General features: G+C 40.1%; 1 protein-coding gene across 7 annotated transcripts in view; it reads right to left on the bottom strand.

The window, feature by feature from the left end:
* Nucleotides 1–12,762, bottom strand: part of ARHGAP44 (Rho GTPase activating protein 44) — a 203,878-nt gene that overhangs the window by 52,821 nt on the left and 138,295 nt on the right. For 6 of the 7 annotated variants that reach the window (XM_030800196.1, XM_030800198.1, XM_030800195.1 and 3 more), the window contains exon 7: nucleotides 10,712–10,829. The exons of the other annotated variant lie outside the window; for it this stretch is intronic. In XM_030800196.1, coding sequence (XP_030656056.1) covers nucleotides 10,712–10,829 — 118 coding nt within the window. The remainder of the gene's footprint in view (nucleotides 1–10,711; nucleotides 10,830–12,762) is intronic. 7 annotated transcript variants of the gene reach the window in all.

The raw sequence follows: 12,762 nt of genomic DNA on the forward strand, positions 1-12,762 counted from the left end.
TTAAGAACACTGGGATGTGCAGGAGCAATCTGTTTCGTTTTCAGTATCTGTGACAGGCAAGCAATTGCTGAGAATATCATTCAAGAGTTCTTGTACACAAGGCAACAGAACAGAGTCACAGAGTTAAAAGAGGAAGTGTGTTCTCTAGAGAGCTTGAAGTACAGGTTAGACAATGCTATGCTTGGTCCAGTTTCACAGAATAAAGAAAGAGTAAAAGAAGTTAACATTCATTGGCCGGGCATGGTGGCTCACGCCTGTAATCCCAGCACTTTGGGAGGCCGAGGCAGGCAGATCACGAGGTCAGGAGATTGAGACTATCCTGGCTAACACGGTGAAACCCCGTCTCTACTAAAAAATACAAAAAATTAGCCAGGCGTGGTGGTGGGTGCCTGTAGTCCCAGCTACTCTGGAGGCTGAGGCAGGAGAATGGCATGAACCCAGGAGGCGGAGATTGCAGTGAGCCGAGATCACAACACTCCACTCCAGCCTGGGCTACAGAGTGAGAGACTGTCTCAAAATAAAATAATAAATAAATAAATAATAATAAAAAAAAGAAGTTAACATTCATTGGGTCTAGATGCCAGGCACAATGTTACAAGGAATTCTCCTCTAACTCTCTTAGGTTAAGTATTGAATTTCCAATTTCAGATCCGTAGGTAGCAAGAGTTCAAGGATCTTATCTGTCTGTCACCTACTGTCTCAAAGTGTTTAGCACAGTAGGGGCACCACAGCTTTTTGCTGAATGAACAGATGAAAAAAAAAATCAAGGCTCAAGGATGGTAAATTTCTCAAAGAATAATAAAATGGGCTCAAAGATCACCTCGGCTCCATTTCAGCTGAGGTCCCTTAAATGAATGCTTTTGTAGTCTGCCAAGGTGGGAATCAACCCTGTCTGTCTTCCCTGCAGCAGCTTTGCTGAGGAGACGTCCATCACCAGCCAGGCAGCTGGAGGAGGACATTTCAAGTCAGAGAAAAACAAAGAGTTAAGTGATACAAATGGCTCAGTAGACAGAGGAAAGGAAGGAAGGCCCTGAAGGACTAAACGTTGCATCAAATATACCTTCAACATCTCAGCATCTGCGCTTCTCTAACAGATGACCCTACAAAAATCTATATGTGCTCTCAGGAAGAAGAAAGGATTTTTAAAGGCATGATTGGATTACTGTGCTGTTAAGCTAACAATATGGATTGCAAAAAAAAACCACACTTCAAGTAAGGAAACTATAAATCAAATTTTCATTTATCTAAATCATAAGCAAATTTTCTTTATAAAGGTAAAAAACCCTTTCATCATTAATCAGAATTTAAAGCATTTTGAAAAATCATGTTTTCTGATTTTACAACTAATCCACACTCAGAAAAATAAAAAAGTAACCAAATTAACCTGTAATCCCACCAGGCAGCTGTTTTTTTGTTGTTGTTTTTTTTTAATATATAGCTAACCAAATGCCCCAGAACTGTTCATGAATTGAGCAGACCACGCTATGGTATGAAAATGTCTTATTCATCAGATGAAATCACATTGTATTTGGATTTTCTTCATGCTGGAATGTCTTTTTTTTACTGATCTATATAATCATGTGACTGTACAATGTGTTTTAAGAACTAGTAATTCAAAGCTCTAGTAATTCTTCCATATTAACTTTTGAAATCTTTTTTCATTCTTTGAAAAATTTACTACAATTATATCTACTTACTACAGTATTAATCAAATTAATTCTGGGAAATTCAAAATGTTTATAATATTAACTCTTCTCATCTAGAAACAACTCTCAATTTTATAATGTCTTCTTATCATTATATTGTCAAAGATTGTCTTCTTGTCAAATCTTGTTAGCAATATTTTACAATTCATGAGTTTGTGGTACAATAAATAGCTCATGATTTTACGGTAGAATTTTTTTTTTTTTCTGTCGCCCAGGCTGGAGTGCAGTGGCACAATCTTGGCTCACTGCAACCTCTGCCCTCCAGGTTCAAGCGATTCTCCTGCCTCAGCCTCCTGAGCTGGGACTACAGGGATGTGCCACCACACCCAGCTAATTTTTGTATTTTTAGAGGAGACAAGGTTTCACCATGTTGGTCAGGCTAGTCTCGAACTCCTGACCTCAGGCGATCCACCTGCCTCGGCCTCCCGAAGTGCTGGGATTACAGGTGTGAGCCACCACGCCTGGCCAATGGTAGAATTTTAAATATTCTGTTGTTTAAAAAAGCCTCCAAGATATTTATAAATACTGATCTTTTAAATAATTGTTCTTAGTGAAAGGCACACCTTGATTTTTATTGTTGACTTCCAGTTTCTGGTCCAGCACGTAGGGGGCTTTGAAGTCAGTACTAACAGGTAAAAAGCTGAACAAACTGAAATTCAACAACTCTTAGATTTGGCAGAGAAGTGAGTTCACAGAGCAAACTGCTGCCTTGAAAACTGGAGACACAGGCAGGCAAACACAAGAATTATAACTCACTGAAGTAGAAAGCTACCAGCAGAAACCTCTGCGGAAATCAGTACTGGCAGGAAAACCAGTACTGTAATTGACGAACTGATGGAGGCCCAGCGTGGACAAGTCTGAAAGTTAAATCCTCCAGGGGGACCCACTTTTACCTCCAGGAGCTCTAAGACCAGGTTCTTACAGGAAATTTCAGACAAAAATCCTCTCCTGCTTTCAGCACCAGGAGGAAAAAAGTAGCCATTTTGAAATATACTAGAGTACTCCATTCTTAACAAGGTCTCCCCTAAAGAGAAATTATTTTACCCAAGCCTAAACTATTGGGCTTCTAAAATTGCCTAACCTACCAAGAGGAAGGGAAATACTCAACTCCAACCCCCTCTAGCCATTCTGTCCCACCTAAGAAAGGAATAATAACAATTAAAACAACAACCAAATGAGAGGCACTGGTGAAATTCACAGCCCTAAGGCACAGGCTCACCAAAAGAAAGAAACCGATCATAGCACTATGAATGCTTCCCCTTCTCCCACACCTTACCACATCACCAAAGAACTATTTACTGCTGTTTCTTTTATAATACATCATGTCTACCTTTCAACAAAAAATTACAAACACAGTAAAAGGCAAAAAACAGACTGAACAAGGATCAGAACCGCAATTGAAATGGCCAAAATCCAAAACACTGACAACACTAAATGCAGGCACAGATGTGGAGCAACAGGACCTCTCATATATTGCTGGTGGGAATGCAGAGTATAGTCACTTTGGAAGACAGTATGACAGTTTCTTACAAAACTAAACATACTCTCACCATATGATCGGGCAATTATGCTCTTTGGCATTTGCCCAAATGAATGGAAAACGTATGCCACATAAAAGCTTGCATGTGGATGTTTACAGCATCTTTGTTCGTAATTGCCCAAACTTGGCGGCCACAAAAATGTCCTTCAGTAGGCGAGTGGATAGACTGTGGTATATCCAGACAATGAGATATTATTCAGGGCTAAAAAGAGATGAGTTGTTAAGCCATGAAAAGACTTGAAGGAAACTGAAATGCATATTATTATGTGAAAGAAGCCAGTCTGAAAAGGCTACATACTGTAGGATTCCAGCTATATGACTTTCTGGAAAAGACAAAACCATGTAAACAATAACAAGATCAGTGGTTGTCAAGGGTCAGCAGGGAGGAATAAATAGGAGGAGCACAGAGGACTTGGGGGCAATGAAATTATTCTCTAGGATACTATAATGGTGGATACATTCACATACATTTGTCAAAGCCCCCAGAATATACAACACTAGGAGTGAACCCCAAGTAGACTATGAACTATGGAAGACAATGATGCACCAATACAGGTTTATCAATTGTAACAGACTCTACCACTGTGTGTGTGATGTTGGCATTGGGGGAGGCTGTATATGTTTGTGGGGGAATGACCTATATGGGAGGCCTCTTTATATTCCACTTAATTTTGCTGCAAAATTAGAAGTGCTCTAAAAAATAAAGTTTACTGATTTCAGAAGGTTTGTTTAAAAAATCATTTCAAAGGTAAAAACAAGTGCAAAATCTCTGTTTTTCAGAATCACAGATTTGAGATTGAGATCTTTGATGCAAGTCAATTTTATTTTTCTATGCTCTTCTGATTTGTTTTGCTTATTTTTCAGTATCCCCTATTATCTGTACATCGGTTTTCCATTATCTTCAACATCTGCCATATTTTCTTTCATTCTTTTTGGCTCTCACCTTAACATTCTAGAAGAAATTCTCAAATTTTTCTCTACATCATTGGCTCACCTTTCTGCAGTGTCAATTCTGTTGTTTACTAAAATCAATTCCATATCTGCATTACTTTTCTACTTAAAAAATATTTCCTAATCTCATTCAGTTCTCATTCCACTTTACTTGACAATTTTATCTCACCTTTATCTATTGGTGCCTAAAATCCATATTCCCTTGATTTCTTTTTTTTTTTTTTTTTTGAAATGGAGTCTCACTGTTGCCCCCAGCTGGAGTGCAATGTTGCGATCTCAGCTCACTGCAACCTCCACCTCCCAGGTTCAAGTGATTCTCCTTATTTGGCTTCCCAAGTAGCTGGGATTATAGGTATGAGCCACCACACCCAGCTAATTTTTGTATTTTTAGTAGAGTATTTCACCATGTTGGTCAGGCTGGTCTCGAACTCCTAACCTCAGGTGATCCACCCGCCTCAGCTTCCCAAAGTGCTGGGATTACAGGCGTGAGCCACCGCGCCCAGCCCATACGCCCTTTAATCGTATTTGAGGCACCAATACATGTTCTCTGAAATTTATTGTTATCATAAGTAAATATTTTTTTAAAGTGTTCTATTTTTGAGTACTTTATTATTATCTTCAACATAGAGAAATAATCTATTCAGGATTATTTTTTGACCTTAAAATGGTAAGCATCTCTTTCCTGCCCCTCCTGCCCACTCTGATAGAATCTTCTCAGACCTAAGTTCTGTCTGATATAAATTTAGTGACTCAGAACCTGCGGGGCTGCGGCCATAGAGGATGCCTGCAGTCAACTTCAGAAATCATAATAAAAATTATTTGAATTTGTTGAAGCTAACAGACCAAAGAACATCTTTGTACGTGATGTCTTCTGTCCTCCATGTTAGGTAAATGATCTGGCTGTGTCCAGCCTCCTTGTGGTACTCCTGCCTGACATGCCAAGGAAGGTCCCAGCCGTGTTTCAGAAAAATCCACACCAGTGGAAGCTCTGCCACCAGCTGGCTTCCCACTGGGTGTGGCCATGCTTGCTTATAGGTTTGCTGGGCTAGATACTTTTGGCAGAAGGGATTTGAAGTAATGTAAATGCTTCTCAACCATTCCACAGCCTTCCAAATTAGAGTAGTCATGGGTTCTTCCAGCATCTCATTTACTTCCCATGACATGGCACTAATTTTTTAATAAGGAATTGTAGGTTCAGACTCAAGGTTGTCTTTTAGTCTAACAATATATGTGCTCTTCAGATTATGGGGAGGAAGAAATGAGCTAGACATCTGTCTTGCTGTTGTTGTCTTTCCCAGACTCAAGTTTGACTTTCAAAAAGGAAAGATTATACATTGAAGAAGAATAAAATGGAAAAGAAGAGATACAAACTAAAAGAGAGAGAGGACAAGGCTAAATGAGAAAAACAGAGACATGGGTGAAGCAAGGATAAGAATTTATGTGATGGCCAGGCACAGTGACTCACGCCTGTAATCCCAGCACTTTGGGAGGCCGAGGCGGGCGGATCACGGGGTCAGGAGATCGACACCATCCTGGCTAACATGGTGAAACCCTGTCTCTACTAAAAATACAAAAACTAGCCGGGCATGGTGGCAGGCACCTGTAATCCCAGCTACTTGGGAGGCTGAGGCAGGAGAACGGCATGAACCAGGGAGGTGAAGCTTGCAGTGAGCCGAGATCGTGCCACCACACTCCAGCCTGGGTGACAGAGCAAGACACCATCTCAAAAAAAAAAAAAGAATTTATGTGATGAAATATGGGGAGATAAAAGCAGGAAAGGTGATGATGGAAAGTGTCACCTTACAGTGAAAATCCTAAGACTGCAGCCAGTCTCCTGTAGGAAGCAAAACAAAACTGATACTGCTGTCACCAAGTGGATTAGGTTTCTATTCAGGGTCTTCTCTATTATTACATCATTGCTCACAGGTCCTTCTTCACTTTCTCTCCTCTTATTGAAAAATTACCAACTACTTATACTTCCTTGGATGTATTGATTCAGGGGTCTTTTATAGAAAGCCTTGGGAAGAAAAGAGAAAGCAAGTACCACTTGTGAAGAGTTGGGCTTGTCTCATCTTGAAATACGGAGGAAGGCAGGGTTTGGATGGGCTCCTGAAAGAACACAGGCAGGCAGTGCTGCACCTGCAAGCCTGCCTGAGGGCTCAGTGGGTTTTGTCTTATGGAACGCATTTTGACTTGGTTTTCCTAGTGGGCTAAATCTCTCTGGGTCCCAAAGATCTGGGGAGCTCTGCTTGGTCCTCAAAAAAGAGGAATCAGATTACTACCTCATTAACTTTCAGCCTACAAACTTGCACTTGGCTGGTTTGCCACAATATAGGGGATCCCAAACACTTGCCAAACCATGAAGAGATCAGGGGAAATCACCCATTCGAGGAAACCCAGCAAGGGGAGGTAGGAAAACCAAGGTAGGTATTTAAAACAGTTGGCAACCAACAAAGTAAAAATAAAAGAATAATCAGAAGAGAACTTTAACAAAATCAGCACTGAGCACTCTCAAGGAGATCAGCTCAGCACACAAATGAGACTCCCTTGAGCACAATGTAGGGTTTCATGAACTGGATATGATCATTTCAAAGTTCATATAACAAAACGGATGTAATAGACTAGCCAAGATAACTACAAAAATGGAGTGGGGGCTACCTTACTGAAGATTATATTTGCCATGAAATCATTAGAATAGAAACTATATACTATTGTCTCAGGTGTAGGCAAACAGATTAATGAAACATAGAGTCCAGAAATAAATTTGAGTAATTAGATAGTGAAATTTCACTTCAGGGGAAGGTGGCTTATTTAACAAATGATGCTGGCATAACTGACTATCTATCTGGAAAAAAAAAAAAGAAAGAAACCCCTACCTCACATCATATATAAAAATAAATTTCAGATGTATTAAAGTATATAAAATAGGTGTATAAAATGAATTTAAAACATTAACATAAAATTAAAGAAGAAAAATCATTTAACTTTTGTGTAGAAGATGTCCAAATGTCCAAAGGGCTACCCAGGATCTTTTCCCATGCAAAGGAAACACATTATTAAATTTTTAATGGCAGATGTCAACATAAAGTCAAAAGACAAATGGCAAACTGGAAAAGGTATCTGCAGCACAGCAGGTAGAAAAAGGTTTAAAACTTCTGATATATAGAGAATTTTTATAAATTGATATTTTAGAAAAACAATAGAAATACTGGGCCAATTGCCAATGCAAATAGGCAATTCACCAAATTAAGAATGTGTATAAATACATGAAGAATGTCCAGTAAATACATGATACTCATCAACATTTATATTCAGGGAAATTAAGAACACAATAGTGAAGAGGTAGTTTTTCTTCCCTCACCAAATTGGCAAAAGCTGAAAATAGGAGCAACATACGTTACAAGATGAAGAAAAATGTGCAATTTTATATATTGCTGGTTGAAATGTAAAATGCAATTTCCTTTTCAGAGAAGTAAACTGTCGATAGCTATGAAAATTTAAAAATGTATGCATAGACTCTGACCTAAAAATGTCACTTCTTGGAATCTATCCTATAGAAAAAAAATTACCAGGGTATAAGGATATACATATAAGTATATATTTATTATATCACTTTTAGGAATGCCAAAAAATAAAACTAAAACACACCGGTTTGAACATCCATTAATAGGAAAATAGCTAAATAACTCATGATATGTGTGTATGTGTGTGTGTGTGTATGTATCCCTACTGTGGAATATCATGCAATTTATAAAAAAGACTAATGGCTGGGTGCAGTGGCTCATGCCTGTAATCCCAGCACTTTGGGAGGCCGAGGTGGGAGGATCATGAGGTCAGGAGATTGAGACCATCCTGGCTAACACGGTGAAACCCTGTCTCTACTAAAAAAATACAAAAAAATTGGCCAGGCGTCGTGGCGGGCGCCTGTAGTCCCAGCTACTTGGGAGGCTGAGGCAGGAGAATGGTGTGAACCCGGGAGGCGGAGCTTGCAGTGAGCAGAGATCCCGCCACTGCACTCCAGCCTGGGCGATAGAGCAAGACTCTGTCTCAAAAAAAAATAAAAAATAAAAAAGACAGTTAGAACTATAGCTACTAACCTAGAGAGATGTTCAGGATGTGGTGTTAACTGAGAAAATTAAATGGTAGATTAATATAAACAATATGACTGTTTTATTAAAAACAAACATATAGGCCGGGCGTGGTAGCTCACACCTGTAATCCTAGCACTTTGGGAGGCTGAGGCAGGCAGATCACCTGAGGTCAGGAGTTTGTGACCAGCCTGGCCAACATGGCGAAACCCTGTCTCTAGTAAAAATACAAAAATTAGCCAGGAGTGGCGGCGTGCGCCTGTAGTCCCAGCTACTCAGGCATAAGAATTGCTTGAATCCAGGAGGCAGAGGTTGCAGTGAGCTGAGATCACGCCACTGTACTCCAGCCTGGGTAACAGAACAAGACTCTGTCTCAAAAACAAAACAAAACAAAACAAAACAAACAGAAAACAAAAACAAACATATAAATAACTAGAAAAATGCCATCTATGACTATGTATGATTATGAAGAAAAGTCTGGAGTAGGATATAACAGGTTCTATCTAGCACTGGCTTCCTTATCTTTATAACTGTTATGGCTGCTTGGCACCTAACAAAGTGCATTGTCACAACGAAGTCTTAACAAATATTGGTGGGGAGGTTTCTACCCTGTTTGGAAACAGAAAGGTTGCTGGACAGTAAGGGGGAGAATATTAGTGTTTTTCTTTATATATTTTTGTATTTTTAACTGATTATGCTGAACATGTACTACTAATCTTTGAAGAGGAAATGAATATATTTTTGGCACAATAGCAAATATAAGAAGCTAGACATGAATGGATAAAGCTACTGAACTTTTATCCTGATCTATGTGGATATTCACATCCAGCATCCCTGCTTACCACCACCCTCTCGTCTGTTGAAAAAGAAATTAAAAGAAAAAAGAATTCTTAACAGAGGAACATAGATCCATGGTAGATAAAGAATAAATGGTAGGCCAGGCACAGTGGCTCACGCCTGTAATCCCAGCACTTTGTGAGGCCGAGGCAGGTGGATCACCTGAGATCAGGAGTTCATGACCAGCCTGGCCAATATGGTAAAACCCCGTCTCTACTAAAAATACAAAAAGAAATTAGCCAAGCTTGGTGGTGTGCACCTATAATCCCAGCTACTTGGGAGGCTGAGGCAGGAGAATTGCTTCAACCCGAGAGACGGAAGTTGCAGTGAGCTGAGACCGCGCCATTGCACTCCAGCATGGGCAACAAGAACGAAACTCTGCCTCGAAAAGAAAAAAAAGAGAGAGAGAAAAGAACAAAAAAAGAATACACAGTAAAAATGAAATTGGAAGGAGAGAAGAGTTATGCTTCAGGAATACCGCACATGCCAGATATGTGGCATGTATGCAGGAGTTCAAATGACAAATCAGCTACACTCACAAAAAATCTGGCATATGAAGTACTAGTCTTACTCTGCTTGGTTCCATAGTACTGTAGGCTGGGAGATAATGAATTCTTTAAAAATCTTTCAATGTTTCTAATTCTAGAGAGAAATTCTCCCTGATTCTGAATGTCACCTGAATGCAAGGTCAAAGCCACTTGCACAGGGTGGCTGTAAGAGAAAAAGCCTATGGACAAGCTAAGACTAGACAGAGCCATGAAGAACAGAGATGTCCACAGGCAAACTGGTTATTCTCCTTCAAAACTGGATATGGTTAGGACAGGTTCCCAGAACAGTTACAGAAATGTGATGTTTTTGTTCCTTGGGTCTAAATACAGTTTTGGTTTCCTTAGAAACCCAAGCTGACATACATGCAGGTAAAGAGATGTACATATACACAGAGCATCACGAATGGTCTATTGCTAATTAAGTCCTATAAAATATTTGCAAGAAAAGGAGATGGGAAACATCTGAATGGGCATAACAGAGGACATCGTTACACGAGTACAGAGTAGCAGTTTTCAGAATGATGTCCTCTCTTTTAACAAGTGGGAAGTTTTCTTTTCTGTGACTCTCTTCATGGCTAGCATTTCAACTGCATAGATAAGTGTCTTCCAGGAGGCACAGGATGGATAAAGTGACTCAGGAAATATCAAAAGGCAGCCAAAAAGGAAATAATTAAGTATCAACAGTGAGTCAAGGCTCATCTATGGTCAAATTCTCAACTGTCCTGTGTCACCTAGAATTTATTCTTTGGGACTCGATGATTTACAAAAGCGTCACACAAAAATAAAGGTCATTTCTCTTTGCCTAGCATGCACGCCCACCAATGATAACTGAATGCTGCCTCCCTGTCTAGGTCACCATCAAAGCCCCAACTCCTCGGGTTCATCCTGGACTCCTTGGAGATGCTAGCCGGCGGGCTTGGGGACATTCAGTTCAACTAGAGGCTCACTGACAGAATTTTAAGAGAACTCCAGTGAACAAAAAGGGAATCCCTGAGGGCTCCCCAGCCTGTCCCAGTAGAGAGGAGCAAAGAGGGCAGGTACCCTGCAAATCTCCACTCTGTTGGCAGCCTCTTCCATTTCTTCCCTGAGGGCATCAGCCTTGGCACCCGCAGGCTGTAAGCTGCTGGACAAACCTGAAGACTTGGAAGTCTGCTGCCACCTGATGGAAAATAGGAGAAAAAGAGATGTGAGACAGGTAGAGCCCTGGGGATCCCATGGGAGCACTGAGAGAACAGCTGGTTACAAATATCACCCAGGGAGCTACATACCCTCACTTGAAAAGGGAGGTCATGAAAAGGCACCAAGGACTAGGCAAGGAGACAGTGGGCCCACATTTCCATGCGTCAACTGCTGACTGAAGCTGAGAATCAGCTGCCCCTTCAGATAGGACAAGCATCCCCCGGTTTGTCACCATTTTCTCTACTGTCTTCCAAACACTAAAGCCAAATGACAATCACTATTGCTGTCTTTTTAAAAAAGTTAACGTGATTTTTAATGGATAAATCATAATCATATACGTTTATGGGTACAATGTGATGTGTTGGGATATATGTACACATGTACGCACACACACAGTATGGAATGATTAAATCAAGCTAGTTAACATATCCATCACCTCACTTACTCATGATTTTCTGTGGTGAGACATCTGAAGTTTAATCAGGGCGATTATAGTAATATATTGCATATTATATATTTCAAAATAACTATCACTGCCCTTTAAGCACAGTCTCTATCATTGGTTTAAGTCCCCTGCCTATCCTGTGGGAATTTGAGTATGGAAATCTTCACCTTCTTGGCTGAAGCCAGTGAGGCATGCTAAGTGAGAAGACATGCTGGTAAGATTAAAAACAAATCTGATAGCAAAAATCTCCACTGGTAAGCCCAAAACAATTTTTATGGCAACATTTAGATTCCTCATGAATGCTTTCTTAAACATTTGGCCTTCTAACGAAGCCACTCAGAAAACTTTAGGGGGAAATACAAATATTTCTGGCTGCTGTGTTATCAGCAGGGAATTACCAAAAGTAGGCATAATTGGAAAGACGGTTCCAATTATGCTAGATAGTAGTAGCTGAATTAGGTCTCAGCAGTGGGTTCCTCTCCTGAGTCTGTAAACTCAACGGGTTATAGAGGCCAGCAAGTTAAAAAAAAATAAAATAAATCAAATGGGCCATTATCTTAAAAATTAGTCTGCACGATCCTCTATTTCCTACTTGTAATGGGGACAGGAAATATAAAACTATTTCTCAGCTCTAAGAAAAACAATCCTGTAATAAAGAGGACAAACAGCAGCCAAGGCTGGCTTCAGTCTTGGGAAGTCAGGAGGGAGCAGGGGGAGCTGGGAACTTGGTAGGAGGGATCCTGCCTTGTCTAAGAGAGAGTAGCTGTTCTTGAGCCCCAGCTGATGGGGCTGAGGTGGGCAGGAAGCTGGGCCGTGGGTTGCCAGATGTTTCAACTGACTAGAGAAGGAGGAAATTGTCATGTGAACTCTCCCAAGTGAAATGTGGCAACAAATAATTTCTTTTAAAAACCATGCAGGCCAACAGCGTACAGCCCAAACAAGAGAGCTCTGAGGGCTCTATCTGGATCTCAGACCATCAGTCTGCAGCCTCTGATGCGAGGACAGAAAGTGGAACATCATTCTCATGTCAAGAGTCAAGAATCTAATCATTTAGTATTTTCTCCACTATTCTTTTCTCTTTTGCTATCTGCAGGAAAAACAGAAGAATGCAAGGCTTTATAAGAAATGGAAACTAAAAGTCTCTTTGCTGTTAGCAAAAAGGAGCAAAAATGAGGATTCTCTGTCACTTAAAGAATGCAATCACGGGAAAATTACTTTAAAAAGGTTTTGAGACATCAAGCTGGCTTGAAGCTCCAGAGATGAACACATGTTCTCTGAAAGATTCCTGATTCCAAGATAAGAATTCAGGGCAAACTAGAAAGGAAATATTCTACTGAAAGATGCTTCAACATCTAAGTTGAAAAAAAATAACAGATCAAGATTAGTAAGAATTCCTGGGTAATTTTTTCTTATAAAGGTTTACCTTATACAAGTGATATATTTGATTAATACTCTCCCAGTTGAATCA

Source organism: Nomascus leucogenys, chromosome 19, assembly GCF_006542625.1.
Source record: "Nomascus leucogenys isolate Asia chromosome 19, Asia_NLE_v1, whole genome shotgun sequence".
NCBI classification, from domain to species: domain Eukaryota; kingdom Metazoa; phylum Chordata; class Mammalia; order Primates; family Hylobatidae; genus Nomascus; species Nomascus leucogenys.